Source organism: Cyprinodon variegatus, unplaced genomic scaffold (assembly GCF_000732505.1).
Source record: "Cyprinodon variegatus isolate N-32 unplaced genomic scaffold, C_variegatus-1.0 Scaffold693, whole genome shotgun sequence".
Lineage (NCBI taxonomy): Eukaryota > Metazoa > Chordata > Actinopteri > Cyprinodontiformes > Cyprinodontidae > Cyprinodon > Cyprinodon variegatus.
The window spans coordinates 240,882-265,825 of NW_015151146.1; the positions used below are offsets into that span (position 1 = coordinate 240,882).

The 24,944-nt window shown below is 37.9% G+C and overlaps 1 protein-coding gene across 1 annotated transcript in view; it reads right to left on the reverse strand.

The window, feature by feature from the left end:
- The window catches only part of pvrl1 (poliovirus receptor-related 1 (herpesvirus entry mediator C)), a 107,729-nt gene that overhangs the window by 7,998 nt on the left and 74,787 nt on the right, over positions 1–24,944 (reverse strand). Inside the window, exons 3-5 of the mRNA XM_015394552.1 lie at positions 24,113–24,412; positions 22,111–22,228; positions 14,366–14,517 (exon numbers count right to left, since the gene is read on the reverse strand). Of these exons, the coding sequence (XP_015250038.1) occupies positions 14,366–14,517; positions 22,111–22,228; positions 24,113–24,412 (570 nt within the window). The remainder of the gene's footprint in view (positions 1–14,365; positions 14,518–22,110; positions 22,229–24,112; positions 24,413–24,944) is intronic.

The following is a 24,944-nucleotide window of genomic DNA, read 5'->3' on the forward strand; positions in this document are numbered from 1 at the left end:
ATAGAATATTTGGGTTTATACTTTTTACACAGCAGAAGTCTGTATAACCAACTGCCTGTCAAAACTTTCAGAGCAGTTACAGCCTTATAAGTCTTGCAACAGATTTATCATTCAATTTAGTTATGGACGTGTGGCCCATTCTAACATTAGATGGTCCACCATCTAATAAATAATGGATCTAATCTTTATTTTGATTTTAATTAATTGCATTTGCAATATAAATGCAATTTAACAAAGCGCATTTATCAAATTGCAGAAGCAATCAATTTTGATCGCAATACAGTTAAGAAGCATAAAACCCTGAGTTTCAAACTTCAGCTCTTTACAAGGCAGTACCACGTTTAAAATGGGTTTGATGCCACACAGAAGGAAAGTAACAGCTGGCATGCAGATCCATGAATACTAGTGCAAAAGCAAGCAATTCACCACAAAAGAGTAACAGTTGAGTCCTGTTATCATGGGCTCTGGAAAGGCAAGCTTTCAAGGTTATCCAAACAATAAACTCTGAAGTGAAAAATCTTGTGGTTAGTACAAAGGAAGGAAGAGTTTGAAAAAAAAAAATTACACTTGTGATTTTGTTGTATAGCCCTAACTGGTTTTCCTTCCTTATCTGCCTGTAATCAGATCCTTTTATGTTTCTATTAATTCTAACCTGCTTTCCTGTTCATGTTGAAAGACATGCATTCCCACAGCATGATGCTAACAATACCATGTTTCATGGTGGGGGATAGTGTTTTAAAGGTGTTATTGTATACAGGTCTTTCAAAACATGCAAGCATTTGCAGTGAATACGATTTTGGTTTAACTTGACCAGAAAACCTCCCTCAAAATATTTGCATCAGGTGCTCTTCTGACTTTCCTGTAAACAAAGCATCTCCTTCCTCCATTTGAAAGGTATGCACTGCGTTATGAGTTATATTTCAAAGCCACGGAAGTTTTGAAGAACAAACCTTCTTTATATTGTTGTTAAATATTGAAATAAAAATATCAGCTTGGATTTGATCAAATTTTCCCGGAATATTTTTTAACGCCACTTTTATGGTTTTAGTCAACTAAATTTTAAAGTAACTGAAGCCTCTGTGATTGCAAAATTGCTCTTTTTGCTACCGCAAAGCCGAATGCAATGTCATGGTAATCTAGTTTATCTAATGAAATCCAAGTAAAATTGAATGAGGTTTTTGCACGTGGGGCCCTACTGCACAGCTCAGACAGGTCAAACAGAACGTCACAAGAACACATTTGATCTAAAATGATATACATTTCAAACTAAAAAAGAATATCTCTTCAAATGATTAACCCGAAGCTTTAAATCAAATCAGCTATGCTTCATAAGAACTTCTCTTTATTAAAAGCGATTAATCTTAGCATAATAAAGCTCTAAATGGATGGTACTGGGTGAAGTTAAGGAGCTACTGAAGCCTTCTTCTTTGCTGTAATTAGAATGGCACTCTATCTGTCCAAATGGAGAAACCTCCCAATTGCCACCAACGCTCCTTCACTGCTGCCTTTCTCCCGGGGCCCCGACTGCAAAGCTCTCCAATTTCTAAAGCGGTGCCGGGAATGGTCTCAAATATCAGCTCAGGTTTTAATCTGACCACCTAATGGGATTATTCAGACACAGGCCTTCATTACACACATCAATGACAGAGCACAGCCAGGTCACCCCTGTTAGAGAACACATCCTTCCACCAAGCCAAAAAAAGGATGAAAATCCAGATAATTGAAAGGGTGAAGAGTAAAGGGATAACATTTGACTGCAATCCTCTGGACTGGCCCTCAATCACCTCCTCAGCAACGATCTGCTGTTTGAATCCTAATTTCAGTCTTAATTAGGTCAATTTTCATCCAGATTGCTAAAATGAGACATATACTCTCATTAGAAAAGGTAAAGCCATCCTGTTAACTTACAGAAGAGAGCCGGTGATGGAACAAGCCTTCTGAGGTGCTACCTGTTATCTCCATTCCTATGATAAAGGATCACTCCAAAATGACTCAACCGGATAAAATACCATAGACTGAGAATGAGAGCGTTGAAACATGATTTTTACAGTTATTTTTTGTATTTAAATCACAATAATAAAGTAATAACTTTGACTATAGGTATACAATCTGTATGGCACATTAAAATATTGAACTTACAGAGAGCTTGAACACAGGAAGAAAAAAAAAGTCAGAGAAGAAAGCACTGGGAGGGGGTACAAAAAAGAAATAGGAAAGAAGGAAGGAGAGAAGACAGAAAGATGACAGAAGAAATATAGAAACGAAAAAAAGCATTAAAAAACAAGGAGGAAAGAAAAAGAACTAGGGACTCAAGGAGGGGAGCACAAAGGAAAGGAAAGGAGCATAAAAAAGCTGCCTCTTTTCAGAATGTTAATATCCAACTCCTTCCCTGCTATTATCCCTCCTCAACATCACTTCAGTGGCTTTGCAAACATGAAACAAGAAAATAACCTCAATTACAGAGTAATCCAGTCTCATGCATTTTCTAATTGTATAAAAAGTGTTAGTGACCATTGTGCAAACTATTCAGGTTAGAAAATATGTTTGACATGGAGGTAATCTGATTACCGGGTTGAAGTAATAGGGACCAATGAGGAGGTACTCAAATTTGCACACCTTCTCTACCAGCAATACCTGCAAACCCACAGATGAAGATAAGGCCAGATTAAAGGAACGTCTCTGATTCCGTTCCAGCGGGAAAAAAAGGGTGTGTCTATTATTGGCACAGGGGACAATTGCAGATAGTGGTAGAAAAGAGTAAATTGCAACTAATAAAAGTTGGTGCTAATGTTTGATACAAGCATTTCTTTTGATTTGTAAAAATTCTGTCTTAGGTGGACAGGTCAGAAATAACAGGAAATGCATTGCCTTTAGAATACTAATCCATAAAGCTCTGGATGCTCTCATCTGACATGATGAATTATTGTGTTGCAAGATTTTTCGAGGCAAAATCTGCTTATTTTACAGTTCCATCTGAGAGCTACAAGTACAGAGCCTTAAAAAAAGTTTTTAAACCACCTGGTTCTATCATCAGAATCTACAAACAACCCATAACTGATTGTGTTTAACCTTGGAAACATATAAAACATGAAGGGGAAAATATTGATGGCCGAACTTGGACACAATAGATATTTGTGGACACCAAAAATGAGAACTTCCAGAAATGCCTGAATGCATTTAGCTCAACCCATCTTCCCTATCAACTCTAGCCAGTTTCCATGCCTAAACTCTAAAACAAAAACAATTGGCAGCATATCTGATTAAGGTTGTCCTTGCCTGCAAGCTAAAATGGATGTCATGTCTTCATGGCTACTGTTCCATTCACTTTCTAGCTTTGGACTCTTAGTCCTTCACATATGTCCTGTATTTAAACTGATTTAAAATTCTGCAGTAGGACTCTTACAAATTATTGGACCAGTTGTTTGGCTTTCCAAAGTTTTATTTAAAGGTAACAGAATTTTGTATTGTTCTGTATTAAAGGGAGTAAATTACTTAATGATGAGTTCACAATTATGAGCCCATCTGCTGGTTAATTGCATACAATCCCTTAGAAAATAATTCAAAATTGTGACAGGAAAAAAATCTGGAACAGGCTAAGGAGCACGTGTTGTTTTTTTAAGACTTTGAAAAACCAACGAGATGCTAAAAGAGAAAAATGGTAAACAAGTGCAAACCCAATAACACAAAAAGGAAAGAAAGATATTTTGTTGTGGAAATGATTTGCGGCTTCTGAAAACAACAGAATAGATACAGAGCAAGGGTTTGTATTTCAGTGGAAGCCACAGCATAAAACAAACAGCAGGAGTGCTGAATGTTCAAAGAAGCTGAAGGAAAGGATCGTCTGAGGCACAAGGGCCTTTTAAAGAGCGAGAGAGTAGAGCTGTTTTCCAACTTTGTCCTGCAGGTTTCTAGGTGTGCTGCAGTCATGTCTACACACGACAAAAAGGCCAAACATAAGGAGAAAAACATTCCTGAGACTTAACAACAATTGTTTGGACAGGGTTATGACAGAGGCCGGGAAAATGAAAAGGATTTCAAAGTGTGGAACAGGAGTGGTGCGATAATGTGACTAATCGAGGAACAAGGAGCAGACAACAGAGGATCAAAAGGAAATGCAGGAAGAAGTTGGGGAGTGGTGACAGGGAGGAAAAAGGAAGATGGAGAGGAGGCTTTAGAAAAGTCGGCAACAGTGACAGCTGCAAATAAAGAGTGGCATAATGAGCGAATGAGGAAGGGGACAATCGGAGAAGACACATTAATTCAGTGGATCCAGAGATCCTCATTACTTTCCCTGTCTGAATTTGCCAGTAGTTGTGAAGTCATGGAAATGTAATTCTGCCACAATGAATAAAAGCTCATCGCTGACAGGAATTAAACATGCTTCACGGGGAGTAGCAGCTGAGGCAAATCTCAGGAGTGATTTCTTTCTTCCACATCCACATTTTTTTTCTTTCTGTGTGTAGAAATATTTCTTCTTTTGCTATCGCCTATCCAGCTGGGGCACAACCCACCTTATATGTAGGTAAATGCCACTTTCTGCACTAAAACCTTCAAACACGTAACCAGCTGATGTCTTCTTTTATATTTATTTTGAGCAAACAGCCAGCGGTTATGAAACGTGTGGGACGTGAGGGAGGAGATAACACGATGCAAAGCACTCATCGAAACACTGGTGACATCATCCCTGCCATGCATGTGCGAATAGCAGCAACCTGCAGGATCGATCCTTTAAGTTAAAAACAAACAGCGGGCTGCTTCGTGCATTCAGTCAAACAGCTCTCAGAGTGACTTGAACAGCATGTTGGGGCAGCACCATGCTGTGGGGATAGATTTCTTTAGCTGAAACACGGAAGGGTCTGAATATATATATATATATATATATATTTTTTTTTTTTTTTACAGATTTTCAATCTATTTTTAATAGAGTAAAAAAAAACATTCATTAAAGCACACTGTCTCCGGCACACACACACATAAGTGATTCATGCAGTGATATAAAAAAACAAAAGTGCAACATTAAGGTTGGAAATGCTTCTTTGTGTGTTTTTTTTCAGTACTGGGAGATAATCACATCTTGCTGCAGGAGCCTTTTCTAATCACTTTAAATGCACTTTTAATGAGCGATGAATATTTACACCAACATTCTAACACCAGTGCTCCTCTAAAAACATGTTTGTTCATAATGTAGCATTATTAAACCATCTCTCTCTTTATTGCTGGCCTGCATGTGGCTTCAGTGCTGAGCTGAGAAGCTTTTATTGGGTCAGCAGCATCGCTGCAAACAAATCTTCACATTAGGATGTGTTGAGCCGGAAGAGGTCAGGGCACTGTTTGTTTAGCAGTCAGTCCTACTCTCAACTTTTCCCGGATTGTTTATATGTATATTTCTTGATTTTTGTTTCCAAGTTGTTCTTTTGGGAATGTAATGCATGAATCACCACATGGAGGAATCAGAAGGGAGCAGCAGCAGCAGTAGCATCTCTGGTGCCAGTGGTCAGACTCCGAGACAGCATGCGACCTACTTCATCAGTGCTCTCAGGGAGGCATGACAGACCCAAAACCACACGGGTGGACAGCAAGAAGAGAGAAGAAGGAAGAGGAGGAGGTGAGTTAGGCTAAAAGTGTTCAGCCAATCCCCCCTCCCCTCCATCTGTCTGCCACATCCCTCTTCTCTGCATATCCTCCAGAGAGCAGAAACAGCAAGCCATGCAGAAACAAATGTTAAGATAAATCACTTCGATCTGAGCTGCTCGTCTCTCACATGTTCTTCCCTGGTGACATTTGCATTTCAAGTGTCCAATCAGACTATGACTCTTTCTTCAAATACTAAAAAAAGAAAACAATGTTAAAGAAAAAGTGAGCATCCCTTTTTCTTAATATCACACAGCCAAATTCATTTTACTATTAAAGCTTATCCTTGTATAGCTTATGCTTTCTGGGGTGGTTTAAGCAAGGAGAGCAGTCCATTTTAACGTCTCGTTTGGATAACGAGGTGTGATATTGCCAAGATCTGAGACGCAGACAACCCCCACACCAGCAGCTAAAGACGCGGGGGCGAGGATGTCGCTTCATCATGGCAAAGACGTAAAAGCCTGCAGGTTTGTAGATGTCAAAGCAGAAAGTTCAAGTATGATGAGGAACACGCAGGGGGGAGGCAGGCATGTGTGGAGGATCCTCAAATGTCTGCTGGCACGTTTCAGCTTTAAATGAAATAATGTACAGGACACACACATGTGGCCTTTGAAGCTATGAATAATGCAGGTGGCGATGTGAGAAGTGACGGCACAACATGATATAGAACACAGATTGAGACAGATGACAGGCAAAGACAAACACATTTCACATTGCAAAGGGAGCCTGTGCAAAGCTGACATCGTGTCTCTCCTCTCTGTCAGAGAACAGAAAAAGACAAATGGGGGTACAGAGAAGCACACGCTGTTAGATGTGAGTAATATATGGTGCGTTACTTGTTTCATTCAAGGATGTTAATGCTGCAGTCTTTGCAAGTTTTATTACATAGAGGGATGGATTCACCTTCAGGCTCAGAAAAACATTATACCAGTGTGACACAGAGACCTGGCTTTTAAATTGATCAAATCTACATACACCAGGTATGAAGAGTTATGGGAGCTGCAGTCTTAAATTAGATCTAATACAATGACTCTATTAAATCCCTATAGTCATGGCATTTCTCAATATGGTCAAGTTACAACCATAGACCCAAAAGTTTGCTGTTGGGATTTTATGTGATGAATTAACATAAAAGTTGGAGTTAAAAAAACCCCAACGAGATTACATAAATGCAAGGGATGAGGATTAGTGCCTCCAAGGTCTTGAGCTGGAAATGGGTAGAGTGCCTTCTCCAGGTTGGGGAGGATGTACTGCCCCTAGTGGAGGAGTTTAAGTATCTTGGGGTCTTGCTCATGAATGAGGGAGAAAGATGGCGCAGGAGAGTGACAGGTGGATTGGTGCAGCGTCTGCTGTGAAGCGGTCTGTTGTGGTAAAGAGAGAGCCGAGCCAAAAGGAAAAGCTCTCGATTTATCGGTCGATCTACATTCTACCCTCATCTATGTATGGATGGATGGAGAATACATGATGTTAAGCATCTCCTTTTCATGAAACTGCTACCATCATGGGAAATGTGTGTTCAGCATAATACAATGTTTTATGATTTTGTTTCCTGGTAAATGGCGACTTTGGCCTCAATATGATCAGAATCTCTCCTTCCATTTCTACCTGACTTACTGTAAAGTGGACTTTTACGATTTTCCTACAACAAAAGTGTTTTACCTCTTCAGATATGTGGATTTTTTAACTTCTAGTTAGGTTGACTCTTCTTTCCCCTCGGGCATGAATCTCTGCAACTCCACTAAGAATCATTATTTTTCCACTATACAATTTATTTCTAACTCTGATTTGCACTAAAAGGTAAAAGATTGACAAAAATGTACTTGTAACCTGAGAAAATGTAAATAAAAAAATGAAATAAAAAAATCAATATATAAAATAAACAGTATCCTATGATGTCCACAGTGATGAGGCTTGTACTGTAGCTTTTATCTATAACCAATCCTTAATAAACCCTTCATTCAATGCTTTAAAGCTGTATCTGATTGAGAATGACAATAACACTGTAAATCACAACCACTGCAACAGAGGGTGAAAATATATTCCTATGAGAAATGGTGTTCTATCAGAGTAGAGTTTTAACAACTTGGAGAATCGATGAAAAAGTGCCCTCAAGTTGATCTGGGGACTTTCAGTAGCCTGGAGTCTAATAAAAGTAGCTCTCATGCAATGAAGCCCTGATACTTGGACCGTTTTTAAGTGAGGATTGAGCCAACATGATAAAATCTTTTTTCTGATGGACTAGATTTTTTCAGATTTTATCAGTCAAATCCCTAAAATGAATCTTTATAGCATCAGTGTGAATAGATGCTCTGGTGAACCTATGATAACTTTGCAGCTTTAGAAGTTTAACCAACAGTTGTCTTGTCACACACATGATTTATGTTGCATAATGAATAATTAGACTTAGACTTGCTCCTTTGTACAATCCAATTGTTCTTTGCTGTGGTAGCATGCATTTGGAAACAGTTATTGTTCTGCTCTTGCCTCATTTGTCTTACATCACAGTTCTGTTTTTGCACCGAAGTGCAAGAACATCTACAAGCTGATTCCTTTTTTTAGGCAGTGCCACCCCCTCTCTCCATCTCTATGCTTTATACCCTTCATATCGGTAAAATGTACAATTTAGAGGATGGAGAAAGCGACAGGCAGCGATCGGCAGAGGTTGAAACAGGCTGTTACGTAAAGTCATGTAAACAGCTTTTGCCCTCCTTTCCACCTCTGCTCTGCTCCCAGATGCTGTTTGTCTCTGAGCTTATTTCTGGCTTCTACTTTCGCTGCTCGACTAAATTCCAAAATTCTGATTCAGTACAGCATCTTGCTCGATCACGTGGACCAATTTTATTTATTTATCTTTCCACTGAATGGTCCTCACTTTATTCCACTCACTTTCATGTCAGAATTTTTTTTTTTTGCTCCAGCATTTTCTCTCATAACTTGATTTTCTCCAACAGAGGCCAACTATTGCTTGTTCAGGCAAGCGTGAACAGATGTTGGCACTGATAGGCTACTGCTTACAGTGGTATTCGTCCTCACGGTTTCTTTCCAAATTGAATAGAACGCTCCCACTCCATCCAGTTTAACCCGAGTGGTAAGGGCCTTTAGCAAAACTGACAGCATCTGTGCTAAGCAAAGGAGCTCGGCTCAACACTTCTGACAAGGAAGAAGTAAAGCTCGGTTCAGCTAAGCCATGTAGGGGGGGGGCTTCTGAAAGGTTGACCTCTAACAGATCCGATTCAAGATTAATGCACTATTTTCAAACTGTTCCCTCACAAAAACTTATGAGAGAGAATAAATATCAAAATCTGTAAACAAATATAACTAAGAATTTAGAAAGAAAAAACTTTCCCACATTTGATTTTACTGTTAACTGCCAAGAATGAAAACCACACGTCTGCTTTCTCAGGGGTGATAATGATATAATTGTAAGGCCATCCGATGAAACGGCCATTTATCAGCCTACATCATGCGCTGGGAAAAACCTAAGGTGGTGACATTGATTTGTTTCAAAAACAAAAACAGAGTGCGGTGGTGGAAAGCTGATTATCCTAATGGAAGACTGATTTAGCTCTCATAAGCTGGAGGACGATCTTTGAGGTTTAACCGCTTCACACAGCCCTCTTCCTGTGGCTTCCTCTGACTGTTTGAGTGGCATTCCTATTAGACACTTTAAAAAGCTGCTCAGAATGATTGGTCAAAAAAACTTCCTTTGTGGGGCTTGTTTAATTGTCTTTACTTTTCAGCGTGGCCTCTGATGCCTGTTGGTAATTAGCTGATTAATCATATCTGACGACTCGTCGCTTTATCTCAGGAGATTTCTGAACAGCATGCAAATGAGCCGGAAAGCATAACACAAAGTTTTCCTCTTCTGCCTTCCTTTCCTGTGAACAAGGATGGATTAAAAACCAAGAAGCGCTTGATTAGATTCTGACACCATATCTGCAGAACACGTGTCCTAGTAGAAAGCCGCCGTCACCTGCGCAGTTTACTATTGTCAATGCCGTCCGAGCTGCAAGCGCTACCCCTAAACTAATTGAAACAAGGTGCTCCATGGCCCCACTGATATCTGCAGCTACACAGTTCCCTGCAAATCCGCCAGAAAAAGAAGCTTGATTAAAATGTGCTTTCCTTTAAGGGCTTCATCAGTGCTGCATCCCACGGTGAGAAAATAGCTTTTCTCCCATACAAACAAGTTGTCAAGGACATTTTATCTCCCTGACACAGGTGGCGGGGGCTGGCTAACCGACAGGTGTGCTGCATATTACCCTGTCAATCTAAAAAAATTAACTTGAAAATGAAAACAAAAAGAGCCACTGCCGAGTTCATGCATATTCAACCAAATAGTTGAGCCTAGAGGTATTTCTAAATCTTGATTGTTTGGGCTTCTCTTTTGTCATTACTTTGTTAAAGTTGACTGCCAGCTAAAGAGACCACCTGGCTGAGCTATTGATTCTCAAAAAAACTCCTCTGAGAGCCTCTTAATTTCAGAATCATTAAAATATGACTTTTACAAGGAGAAAAATGCATGATTTTTTTTCTATTAACAGTTCAGCTTATTGAATTATTGCGAAACAGCATTAAGGCAGTTTCATCGTCACCTTTGTACATTGTAAAGAACATTTGGGAGGGGGAGGGAGAGATGCACGATTTAATGACTCACCAGCAAGTTTGTTAAGTCAAAACGTGTACATTGCCTGACAAGACTGCACCGAGTCTCATAGAAATTCAGAGGAAAATGTAATGCAACGCCTGAAGCTCATCTCTATTCTATCCCTCATCTCCATTAGGCCTTGATTTATCGAAACATCAAGCCAATTTGATGAAAATGCCCAGAGCCCAAATGTATAGTACATGTCAAGTTTTAGAATATCCAACAGCAGATAGATGCAAGAATACTAAATTTGGTCATATTTCATTGATTAGAGTATGGGTTTTAGTGAGGTTTTTCATATTAAAAGATTTTTTATTATTATTATAATAACCTTTAAGCAGGTAACCTACTTTTCACTAAGTTCACAATTTGTATTAGGCCGGGCATACATTGTGCAAGTTTTTCCCTTTTTGGGACGATTGTTCAGTTATACAAGAATCTTTTGGATCAGGACAAGTTTCAGCCTCATTGTGCGTCCTGCGTTCTGCAGTATACAGGGGGTAACGAAAAGCGATTAGCCTTTTTATTGACTACCTCCCGATCAGTAATCTTAATGTCAGGAGAAAATCAAACATGTTTTAATTTCAGTTTGCCCTCGTAAGGTGTTCGTGAGCAAATCCTGCTGTTGAACCAGAGCTACGAGCAGATTTACCGGAAACTGGAGAACTGCGCATGTGCAAACAGGGGAGTTCTTTTTTGTCTTCTTTTAGATTGAAGAGTCCTACCAGCGTCATCACTGAGTCTGACTTGTGGTTTTTGGAAGTACAGTGCGAGCAGGTAGATCGCATCAGAGCATCTGGTCGTACAGTAAAACATGCCTCATGAGCTGTCAACTTTTAAATCCTGCAGTTTCATCATGCAGTTTGAGCTGTAGCTGAGTACAACTATTGAAAATATCGTAGAGTTAGTTTTAGTCCCTCTATTGATCTGGTGTAACATACTAATCCTAAATATTGTGTTTAAATCAAAATCATTATAATTAACAAAAATGAATAAAACCATCTGTCTGTGTATAATTAACTTGTATATTAAGTTTCACTTTGTATATTGATTTAATTAGTTGAGATATCTTTGCAGTAATTGTATAATTAATTAAGCATGACTGTATAAAGGCATTAATTTTGCACCAGCAGGAAAGCTAAAGACAATAATGGACTGCCCCTGTCACTTTAAATCAAAAGCATTGAGCTAGACCGCTTCAGAACATCCAAAGCCATTTTTGAGCTGCTCTGCAATTTGATGGGGTACCGCGCTGGAGCTGAGGCTCTGAACTGTGCTTTATAAGGAGAGGCTGGCTGTTCTCCCTTAAACTTAACAGTGTTACTATGGGAACGGGCAACATGCTTTTAAGGCTTGTATGATACCCTTTGGGAAATTCAGAGCTCCTGGCCATGTAACAGTATAGAACAACACTTGGAGCTTGTTTCCAACCAGCTTATTACTTCAGAGGCTAGAAAAAGACGACCAGGTGCTATGTGATGTTTAATATTCAGGACAGGTCTCACAGCAAATCTAATTCTAGATACCAAGGATAGAGCTCCGTTAAAGGAAATAAAGGCAGCTTTCAAAGTTGCAGGCCAGAAAAATTACATACTAAAACATAGAAATGACAAAATGACAAAATACAGATTTAAATTATATTTGTCAATATGTGAAAAGGAGGTATATCAAATTCCCAATTAAAATACAGAGACAAAATTAGTAAATACCAGTAAATATCAGTCACCTTTTGGATACTAAGAAGACAAATCAAAAGCATCACAATGAGTGCATGGTTGTCATAAGCTAATGCTCTTAGAGTTAACCTGTACACTTGAGAAACAGTGAAAATGGGTTTAAAAATGTTCTATTTGGAATTGACTGACTACTGTTAAATGAAAACAAGTGTTTTCATGTAGAAAAACTCGGTAATAAAATGTGAATCTTTCAATTCGCCTCTTCTGTAGTAATAATTGTGCTTATTGGGTCTGCAGAACCCAAAGTCAGCCTCTGTCCATTTCAGCTCCGGTCTCTTTGAAGATCCAATCCATTTGGGTCCTGTTTGATTCTGACAAAGAGATTTTGTTGCACAGCGTTTGTTTGAAAACAAGTCAAACAAGCCTCTAGCAAAAATTATTTAAATCCTTCAATGATTCATACATCTCAGGAGGAGAAGTCTGAACAAGTAGTTGCAGTCAGCTCGGAAGAAGTGGTTTTACGTTGTTTTGTGCTTTGAAAAAGCAAGAAAGACGATTATAATACCTCGTTTTATGATTCTTAATTGTGTGATACGAACACATTCTTCACGAAACATTGCAAATGTTGCTTCCTCCTGCCAAGAACAAGGAGTGATTTCACAGATTCAAAATCCATTATTCCTTTTGTTTCACCTGATGCCAAAACAACCCGTGAGCCTTTAAACACTCAGAAATGTAAAATAATAATGATTAAAAAAAAGCTGACAAACTGAAAGTGAGCACACTCCAATCATGTACCCACGCATTGTTCACTTTGCTCACACAATACAAAATTATGCAGACAAATGAGGAGAATAACAAAGACTATTGGGATGGCAGCATTGTGGTTTGTTAATTTCAGCAATCAATAAAGAAAGGAGAAATGGAAAATTACTTTGGTGCATTTGCTTTGTCTTTTTAAGAGAGATATAGTGTGTTAAGCCCCTTTGCAGCAAGCTGGTCCACAGTGATTTACTGTTTCCGAAGGTTCTTTTAAAAGCTTGAGTTTTATTTTATTATTATTACTACACTTCTAAATTGGAACACAAAATGTATTTTATTTATTTATTATTTATTAGCCTCATCGCTGCAAGAGAAATAAGATATGTAAAGAAAGGCTGCAAAAGCAAATGATACTGTAAGGAACAGCTGCTCATTTCACAGGCGCAGTATTTCCAGAAACAAGAGTCAACATGCAAAGCAATGCAAGTTAGAACACGCTAGTTTCCCAGAAACCAAGCAGCTCAAAGAGAGAAGGAAAAAAGTGTTTCCAGTGTGGCCAGAGCAAAACTGGGACAGTCCCCCAACACCACGCACACAGCTGCTACCAATCAGAGGAAGATCCCCTAATCTTTAGGATGTATAGCGAGATCTTGTTTGTAATTGATAGCAGACGCTTTGTCGGTCTCCCATGGGTTAAAACCAAGAGGAACCACAGTGTCTGTGTGCCAGCAATTATGTGGCAGGGTAGGAAACTGAGTCAGTTTTGCTCAGCATTTTGTTTTCCCCGCAGAAGAGACAAAAGCAGAAGCTCAACGGCAGAGCAGGCAAGAGCAGGCCATGATCAATACAGTGTCCCTACCCAAAACCCAGAATTTTCTAGATGTTGTTTCAGGCGCTCATAATAGAACAGCATTAGTTTGCTCCCATACGTGTTTGGACGTGTGATGGGAGTGTAGATTTGTTCTAACAAGCTATGTGGAACTCTGATCCATAAACACCGAAAAGCACAGATGATTTGTGACAATTACCTGGTATGTACATGGGTGCAGCTTTAGTGCTTTGCAGAGAGATTCAAACATTTTGACACGTTGCATATTTGAATAACTTTGGATCACTTCAAACTCAACAATTTCTATTAAACTTTCTATTTTCCACTTATCTATAAAAGTCAGATTTGTAGAGTTTATATCTGTCCTCTAGGCAAATCGGTGCTTCTGCAGAGTTAACATATCATCTGCTTTTTCACATGTCTGACGGGATTTTTGGCTTGTCTGTCTGTTTGTTCCCTGATATACTAGCAAAACCTTGCTACCGTCGCAGAACAGCTGTATTTATTACACACTACTTACTAATTATGTAAGGGGGATGGGGTTAACTGAGTTTTAATGAGTATATAAGTAATTTTGGTGTTTATTCATTTATTATTTTCCCTCCACTTTACAGTAATGCACAACCTTGTGTTGGTTTGAAATCCAGCTGAAACAATGGAATCCAAAGATGCAATGTTAGAAAATGTGAAAAGGTTCACGGGACATGAATGCTGTTTCAAGGCACAGCATCCAAGTCTGATGGATCCTGTATTGACCATGTCCTGTCAGATTTATGGAAGAGCAGAAAGAACAGAAAGGACGGGCGTATTTGAACCTACCTGTGATGTTGACATCCACGATTCCAGTGCGGGTCCCGATGCTGTTGGTGGCGTCACACACATAGGTTCCAGCAAGATCATAGTTCACAGGCTCCTTGAAGAACAGGGTGTTGTTTTTGATCTCCACAGTCCTGGGTAGCGAGCCATTCAGCCTATTGTAAAGAAACAGTAAAGCGATCATTCAGACCACATAAAAAGGCAGAATTACTCCAAACCATAAAAGACAGAGGAAAAAAAAAAACATATCTTCAAGACATATTATAAAAATCTCTAGTGGTGAGCATCCCTGCATTTGGGGGTGAAATAAATACCAAGAATATTTGACAGTGATGTATTTCAGATGTCATCCATCAAGTCCTAACAAAATTATGAGGACAGGGAATCCCAGCAGGTCCTAACAAGTAAGAAATAGCTGATGCTGCAGGACAGGGGATGTGGAATACGAAACAGACAGTAGTGGTAAAAAGGGGGGCTCCTTTCTCTGCTATAGCTCAGCTCACTTGGCTGAACTTAAGACTCAAGGGAGCTGTCAGGAGAGGCAGCTGATCAAGTGATAAATGCACATTCTATCAAATGCCGGGGCTGTTAAAAAGGCTACTGCCTATTCCTCCTGCCTCAAGGTGTTTGTCTTTACGGTTCACTATCTCAGCTGTGCTTAGACTCGTCCGTGTCCTTTTGATCAGGCCAGCCCACTTTTAAGGTCACAGATCATGAACGCGGGAAACCCTCCACTCTATTATCCGAAGTCACTTTTCACGGCGCCCACAGGTTGAAAAGAGGTTTCGACTTTCGTGACCATTAGCCGTTTCCACCCAAAGAGCTCCATCGGCTGCTCTGAATGGACTCGGCTTAAGAGGAGTTACAATTGTGATAAAGCTGAATAGATCTCCAGCCTGAATGCGGTGACAATGAGGATGCTGGCTCCAAAGACATTCTCTCATAACTCCTTGGTCGCAGAGAGATAGAGACTTTGTGAGGCGCTGCTGTGCGAGAACATTAAAAACAATATGGTGCTCCATTTACTGAAGTGAGAGAAAAACAGTATGAGATTACAGAGAGAAAACAAAATTAGACCTCATGCTAACAATGGTCACAAATCAGCCACTTGAGTTGCACTTTTAACAAGGCTCATCAATGACCATGGCTGCGCCTGTAATTAAAGCATCAGAACAGTGCTAAATGGAAATAAAAACCTTGTAAACAAGGTTGTGTCAAATATGCCAGGCTAAAAATATTATACTTTTTGAGGCTCATTTTTAACAATCGCTATTAAAATTTGATATTACTTTATTGTGCATTTTTTTAACATCAGAATACTAAAAAAAAATACTGAAAAAATATCAAATTACACAGTTTTCAAGAGTGTGTATGAACCTTGTGGTTAGAACGCATATCACAGTAAAAAAGCAATAGAAAAGCTGAGCTTGAGTTGATTGTCCATTGTTCACCTTAGTGAAGCAATTGCAACAGGACCACAAACAGCCCCCAATACAGTATGTCACGATTCAATAATCAGTTAACTTGTGAACCTCTATCAAATGCTGAGTTCTGCAAAGCCCAATTGATTTGCTGCAGAAATGAAAGGCTTGCAAACCGCGATTCAACACTGGTTCTGCCATGACCAGCAATGTGTGCATGAGCTTGTGGATGTGTTTGTGTACGTGTGGCGGTGGTGATAGTGTGTGTATGGGCATGAATGGAGCCAGAGGGGCTGCAAAATAAAAGAGTAACAAACAGCTTGAGAGAGATACAGATTCTTTGATGACTGGCTGGGCTCTTCATGTATGCAGTGTCTGTGTATAGATGCTGGTTTGAGGAGGCTGTAAAAGCCTCACATATTGGTTTCATTAAACACTTTTTTCCAGGGAGAAAAACTACTACAGGAAAATATCTTCTTTAATCAAAGGTTAAACTACTATACAGTACATTGAACGGATGGAAAACATCTATATTAGCTACTACAACATAATTTATATTGAATATTCTTTTTCACAAAAAGTATTTGGACTACTCACAGTGCAAGTGTCATGGTAGATTCAGGTTATGACATACATACAGAGATTTTGGCAATAATTTTGAAAAAAATAAGTTTTTAAATCCAGGTATACGGTATATAATGTAATATAGGATAGTTAAAATACAAAAAAAACTTTGGTGCTGTTAATTTAATTTGATAATAATGCTTTAAAACTGTTAAAGTCTTGTCAGGTTTTGCTAATTAGTTGAATCAACAGAGCAACACAACAGGTCAGCTCAAGAACTACTTCCTTCTTTTCTTACTTCTTCAGACAAAGTATTGAAAAAGCGATGGTTACCACAGAAAGGGCAAATGGGAGTTTTAATGATAAAAGCTTGGGTTTTTAATCTAAAGACCTTTTTGATCCTAGAAATGCAAAAATCTAATTCTTTTGATTAAGATTTCCCTTCTCCTTCTTCAAACTGCCACCATTATGTTTTCCCTAAGCAGATAGAAGGAATATTCCCAATACCCCCCACCCCCAGAAAAAACATATTTCACTGAAGTTAGAAATTATGGCAACAGTCAGATCATAATCATGTTGTGCTCCATTTAGTTTTCTTGCTAACTGCCTTGCATTCTCTCACTTCCTGAATGAGTTGAAATTCTTAAATCAGTGTGTATTCTACTGGGATTATTCCTTTAATTATTGTTGATAACAGAAATAGCTATCGTGACTTTGCATTCTTTTTAAGGCATGGAAGAAGATCTCACTTATAAATTTTGATCTGGTCAGACCTTGCAGAAAATTAGCCTTTAGTGTTTTGGTGTTAATCTCTAATTGACCCAAATGGTCAGTATAATAGAACAGAATATGTTAATAAAAACATAATTTTATAAAGAAGGTATGCATCACATAAAAATCAGCTGAGGATGCAGTGGATATACGTTTCTTTTTTTGTTTCACACACAGGTTCAGTCCTCGTTCCTTCTTTTATCGGCGCGACCTCCTTTTGTGTCTACTAAATAACAAGTAGTAGTGGCCATCAAACCTTAAATCTTGATTAAATGACGTTTTTAACCTGGTAAATATACACTTCTCTTTTATATTATTTGACCAAAACAAGCTAGGGTGTGAACTGTGGCCGTTGGGTAGCAGCATGGGATAATTGTAGGAAGAAGCTTCCTAAAGAGAAGGAACTGTAGGGGCTGAAAAAAAATATAAACTCTTCATCTGAGACCCTGCGACTTCTCATAGAAATATTATCTATAGTAGCATATATAGATATACGTCAGATCAAGTCTTGCAGGTTAATTTGAGGAACGTCTCGCCATTAATTTAGGATAAATTTTAATCTTAAATATCTGTGTGTCCACCAGAAAGACCAGAGGCCATGAAAATAGTTTAGAAAGACCCCAGAAGAACAAACAAGTGTGGTGTTTGTTGAGCTTTAAAACTGTCTAGATACCAATCTAAGGATCTCATGGCATCCGTGAAAGACAAGTCTAATCCAAAGAAACCCCACCCTGTAGACAGACCTACAAGAATGTACTGCAGACGTCTCCAATGCTCCAGGAAAACTTGAAATATTGTTTTTCTCACAGTAATTTGTCAGAGCTTCTTCAGTAGCATGAAATGTTGTGTTACAGATGATTGCTGTGAATTCTTGCTACCATTTTCTTTGTCGGAGGGAATCATAAATAACTTTCCTTTTAATAGGAGAAGAGATTTCGTAAATGTAATCACATAGTATGGCATGTCTTCACTGTAAAAAAAAACATGCCAGAACTAAAAGAGAAACCTCTCGATAAAAGAAGCGAACATGGTGATCTATCCCCTTTGGCATTACCTCCAGAATGTTGTTTTTTTTTGTTTTCCAAGTGTGCATGATTACTCTTCTGCATCCAACAGTGTTTTACTCAAAGCCACAACCATAACAATTGACCTAATCCATAATGTTAGTGGAAACCTAAGTGCAGATTCTTTCAACAGTCTTGTAAGACATTTAATTAAGCAGCAAAACTGTTTTCAGGGGGAATACAAGCTTTTCATTGTATGACAAACTTTGTACTATTGTATTTGCCTCATGGTTCAGTCATGTACTGTAGGGTTTTTATGCATCTAGCTCACAAGACAATATTTAATGTTTTTTAAATAAAAACGAGGACTATCATTTTTTTGTAGCAAACAATTAGAGAAATGTTTAAAAAACAAGGAAGGGAATACTTTTTTGTGTAACAATCTTATATGTTAGTGCTGATAGTAAACTACAAAAAATACGCTCACTTCAAGGTCAGTTATTAGTGCACAGCATTGGTCATCACTCAGCTTCTGTTTTTTTTTCTTTTGATTTTTTTTTTTTTTAATGGATACTTAAAATATCCCCACTCCAATTTTTTTAAACTGACCAGAATTTCCTCATTGATTTTCTAACTCTTACTTTATTAGACAGAGAACAAACTGCTTCTATTAGTTTACAATTTGAGGAAATTCAAGTTATTTCTTTACTGTTACAAAAAACTATGTCTAAAATATGAGCGCTGCGTTACAAATACGTAAACATTGTATTAGTAGGAAAACAAATGTTATCAAATAGACCAATAGCCACATTCTAATTGTATGCTAAGATCAACTTAGCAGTTTCTAGAGATAAATTTGATTTTGTTGAAAAAGTCGAAAAACGTTGACTTTTTATTGTTGGACCTGATAGCAAGCAAAATATTTAGACTAAAACCTAACATGGTCTAATTTCTTGCTCTAAAACAACTGAGAAAAACACATTGTCTATACAACTCTATGATTTATAAAGCCTTTTATTACTTGGAGTGTCATTAAAAATCATTTCAACTGTAGGAGCTGTGTGAGAGAAAATCTTTCTGCAAAATCTGCAACATCTCAGGGGAAAAAAAACTAAAACTTTGTATATCTTAATATCTGTAACTGGCTCTAAATGGATTTACATAGAAGAAAACCACAGCTGGTGACAAACAACCGGGTAGAAAAGTACCATGAAATAATGAACTGGTGGGTCATCAAATTCTCAAAAACCATTTGATTACAACCGTCTAAACAAAGGGATCTAAAAAGTCTTTGTGGTCTCCATGACAGCAGAACTGGCTGTACTTTTTTAAACAAATCAGGACTTTAACGTCCTTTTAAAAGGCCAATAAGAATCTGTAAATTTCATCCACAGCTACTGGCGACTAAAGAAATTAACAAACAGTTGTCTTTTTGTGGCCTTTAATCAACATGACTAATAGAATCTCATTTTCAGCAAAGAGATAAGCAAGCCAGCTAATTAGAGCCGAGTTTGAAGTTATCACACTGTGAAATGCATTAATAACAAAATACAGATTTCTTGATTTATGCAGAGCTTTGTCTTGAGAAACGCAAAATGCCTTTAAGGATGCGATGAGGCTTTCTTGTCTGCTGGAAAATAGCTTTTTAATGAAAGCGGGGAAAAAAAGAAAACCTGAAATCTTATCACACAAGTACTTCAGTTGTAAATGATAATAAAGAACTCTTGTGCCACATTTTTTCATCTTGTGCCCACTAAGGAAATGAAAGGATGCCCTGAAAACCAAACTTTTTAAAAATAAATGATAAAGTTCAAACAGATCTTTTTGGCTGGAAACCCTTTTTGTGAAATTGTTCAAAAATTATGTTCAGATGGAAACCTTAATATCAGGATGTCTGCAGATAGAATAATAATTATAAGTAGGAAAAAGTACAGACACCCAGTCTAGCAGAAACATGAACATTTATACCAAAAACATTAGCTGTAATTAGAATTGGCTGCACCCCCTCATGGATGTGTTTATGATGCAGTTCTGCCACATCGTTCCATCACAGCCTTGTGCTGACCTCCATAGTGGAGCCCAGGGGGAACCTTCACAACAGATTTGGCTTCTCGTTTCCAGTGCGGCAATGGCCGTCCTCTCCGATCCGTCAGCCCTGTGCCCTCGTCTCTCTATATCACATCTCTTCACCCTCCCCCTCTTTTCTTCCCATCTCCCCTTGCTTCAGACAGAAAAAGGAAAATACATTTTCTTACTGTCTTGTTTTGTGTTTTCAGCAGAGTTCTTCCTCCGAGAGATATATGAATGTGCAAAGAAGAAAAAAGAAATCTGCACAGGTCTTATTAAAATGTCTTTGTTGTCTTTGGAGCAGATACACCGAGGCCACACTGGTCTATTAAATCACCTCCGATCCAACACTGTTACCCTCAATCTTACCTTCATGAAGCAATTAAAGGAAACATTTCTCAGTTCTAACACTGCTTGTCATACCGGGTTCCTGCAGCTTAAGGCAATTAAAAGTAAGATTTTTAAGACTTTATTATTGTCATTTGAAATTAAATTCAAGACCAATTTCACAATTATGACAAATGTAGGGGGTGTGAAAAAACATCAATAAAAGCTAATTAGGTCTGGTTTTTAAATTCATGAATTTAAGACTTTTTAAGGATCCACGGGAACCCTGTCAAAACTATCTATGTACTCCATTTTTTGTTCAGAAAAGGATTAATTAATTCATCTAACATAAACTATAGCAAATACTTCCATTTGCACAATGTCAATAAGAGGTTTCTAAACTCTTATCATAGGGATAAATTTCATTAGTAACGGGCTTTAAATAATGGATTCACGCCTTTATTTTGACAGGATTTAATGAAATGTCCATTAAATTAGAATTTATTGCAAATTTATACCGAAAAGATGCAGAGTAAAAAAAAAAACATCCCTATATATAGACAATGATTGCAAATGTTTCTCTTTTCAGTTAGCAGATGTACAGCTTGCTTGGGTCCAAACAGTCAGTCAGGCTGGGGGGAAAATGGAGTTGAATAAGCATGCATACACTTATTCTGCTAAAGTTTTTCTGTTTAAGAAATTGTCCACTTTTAACAAACTCGTACTTTACCGTTTAAGCTTGTTGATAAAAAAAATCCATGTTTTTACTGATACATTTCTTAAACAAATTTACACAATGTTTAGCAGAGGCTGAGGAAAATATTAAACACACAATATTGTTTACCCAAGTCAACTAACTAAAAAATAAAGTTTTATTTTTGTTATTAAAACATTAATTCTTTATACTTTTATATATATGGATTTACTACCTATGCGTTTTGTTATGTGACGCCAATATTCTGAGTGGTTATTTAAAATGTCCCCTATGTATGTATTTCTTCCTCCTCTTGCAGTGCGATCATGGCCAAATCGGAACTACTGATCTCAGCCGGTGTAATGGTTTAATCTACGACTTCTCAGCTTCAGTAGGCCCCTCAGCGTGTCAGGGATGAGCCGCTGCTTCCATGCCCTGCTGGGAACACAGCCGCGGTAACAATAATGCTTTCTCACTTCACTACCTGCATGCTGGCCAAAAGACTTCAAAGCAAAACTGCAAACACAAAGTACAAAGTGTGCACCGTTTGCATTTATCTCTCAGTATCTGTGACAATCAAGTAGACAGCCGTGTGTGTTGCTGCTATAATAGGCCCATTGTGCTCTGCTTCTGGTTTTATCTTCATTACCTGTTATACAACAAAATACGAGGCTGTTGCTTTATCTTGGATGATTGGTTTCTTGTGTATAAAAACGTCAGGAAAGTGCGCTTTTATTCACCATTCCCACTCTGTGAAATGACCCTCCTGTGCCAAAGCAACACCTTGACAACAAGATTTAGATTTCCCCACAAATCTAAGGTGAGAGAAACAACACGCAGCCATGCTACATCTTGTTTTCTGAGCCTTTAAGGGCTTCGGTGAGGGTAAGTCAGACTTACAGCTTCCACTGGTAGATGGTCACTGGGGGGTTAGCATCAGCCCTGCAGGTCAGCTGAACATTCGGACGGTTCAGGTACCAGTTTCCATCGAACCCTTCGATCTTCACCTCGGGTTCATCTGCAGGGAAGGCCCACTGATGTTAGGTTTTAGCACAACAACACTTAAGAGGCAAAGATGATCTAAAACAGTTACATTAAAAGACACATAATCCTTTTTTTCTCACTGACATTTCATGATAACCATTTTCGCTTTTAGTAAGTTAGGACTCCCCAAAAACTTTATCTATGTGCCTTATGTGTGAATAATACACAAGATATTTATTATTCAGTTTTATTTTTACTTTATAGAAGCTTATAAACATGTATCAGCTGCAACTAACAATTATTTTGCAAATCGATTAATCTGTCAATTATTTTTTTTTTTATTTATTGATTAATAATCAGATAAGGATTCTTAAAGAAGATTTTTTTTACAACATTAAACCAATGAGAAACTGAAACTTTTCCACTTGATGAGTTCTGGATAGAGTATATTGACAAATTTCTTTTTACAATATTGGTATAATTACTGCTCTAGGTGGGTTGCTCTGTCAGCTAAAGGCATGTTTATATGTCTATACTCAAGTTAACGATTAATCTATTACTAAAATAGTTGACAGTTATTTCAATAATAGATTAATCATGATTAATCCGTTTAATTGTTTCAGCCCTAATTTCAGCATTTGCTAGAATTGACTTTTAAACTGTCTGATCTGGATATAATGTTCTGGGTATTTTTTCACAAGCTTCTCACAATAGTTTGCTGAAATTATTGCCCATTTCTACAGACACATCTTTCTAACTTTGGTCAAACTCAATTTTAAACTCTTTCTCTATAGGATTTGATTAGGGCATCACGATGGCCACTCTAAAGCATAAACTGTGTTGTCCTGATAAAAGTTTAAAATTGATTTAGCTTTTTTTTGGGGGGGGGCACTTTTAGAAGATCAATTTAGCCCAAGCTTTAACTTCCTGGTTGAGTTGTTCAGTTATCTACTCTTATATAATGTTTTTTCTACATGACACTATTGTGAATGTGAAATGGATCCTTCTTTCAACTTGATACCATCTTTCGAAGTGTTGCTAGTTTCCTCAGTTTTCCATCCAAATTAATGATTTCTTTGAAAAACCACTGGACATTTCTGAGTGCTTTTATTTGTTCTATATTTTATGTATTCTGCCTTCTAATGTTCCTTTCAGCGGAAATATCTAAGAGTAGTTTATATGTGGATCCTAAAACCAGGACCAGCTATCAGCTTCACAAAGTCTTTTGATTGGATTTCTTGTAGGTTTTTTTTTACACGTTTGAACCAGATTGGTTTAGTAGTACAAATGTCTTCCTGATATATTGATTAATTTCCTTTAATATCTAGCAAGGCAACGGTATCTTTGTGATGAGATGTCAACAAACATGTCTTCAATTAAATGAAATTATGTTAACAAATGGTAATCAAGCCAAACCTACAAAACCTACGTTTGAAAGTCAAAGTAAACCTAGAGTACAGAAAGTTTTGGTTTAGAAGACAATAATAAATATTCTGTCATTTACCACAAAGAAAATATTTTAGTAAGATTAACTGACCAGAAACAGCAAATGCTGAGTCTGATTTGATGTCAAACAGTCAGAAGGGAAAAAAGTAATGCGTCCTTTTATACTGTGGATTTGAGCATTGGGTAATAGGAGCTGTAACACAAATGTGTCAAGTCTGAAAAAATAAATAATCTTCCAATCATAATGAAAGACTGTAGATTGCTTCAGCTTTTGCATTTCAGCTTTATGTCAACAAGCTTTGTGTTTCAGTATAGATTTTTCTCTGTATAAATGTTTAATCTGAAAGTGTCGAGTTGAAACATCAAGGATTTCAGCTGGTTTATTGCAAACCTCAGTGGCTGAAATCCCCCTAAAAATGGATCTTCCTGTTTACAAGAGAACACATAACTTTTACAGTAGCGAGTTTCTTACATTGCACATTGAGCACCACGCTGTCTGTGATCCGCTCTTTTTGGTAGGTTACGATGCAGGTCAGCTTCTGTTTGTGGGTCTCGCGGCTCGGGACCACCACATAGTTGCTCCTCACTGTCACCGTGCCGTTTGGGTTGCGAGTCTCCTGGAAGGTGGGTTCCCCCTTCAACCTAGTGTCCCACTTGATGACACTTGGGGGCTTTCCGTTGGCGGAAACGCAGGTGGCAACGGTCATTTTGCGCTTTTGACCCCTGGCCACAATTGTCGGGGCCGTCAGGGTCATACGGGTTGTTGGCCGAGCTGTTTGAGGAAACAAAATAACATTAGCACCGTGCTAAAAATCAAAAAGTAACAGATGATTGATCTTAACTGATCATGGTAGACATGTAGTGGATTGAAGAGGTACAGATACAGCAGGCAACATGAACCAGGATAGATTTAGTATTTTTTACAAATGAGTTTTAGAGCATAGAACAGGCTGGCACACTTAGACACTCTCTTTTATAAAAATACAGACTATTAAAAATAATAGCTATAGCATTCCATCTATAAATGCAGATATCATAAGGTTTAGGAGTTTTAAATTCATATAATGAGCACGATTTCTCTGTGACAAGCTATTAGTATTTAACCTCTGAAGATTTTGTTCTACCTAAAAATTCAACACCACAGATAAGAGACCTTGGACTGAAAGTGATAAAAAAAAAAAATATGTTATTATTTTTTAGAGCAATTCTGTTGTCATGCTTAAATTGAGATGCTATGCTTTTAGGATCCCTTATAATCTTTCGCCTTTGTATAAAAACAGAAAAACCTTGTGGTGCTTTGCCTC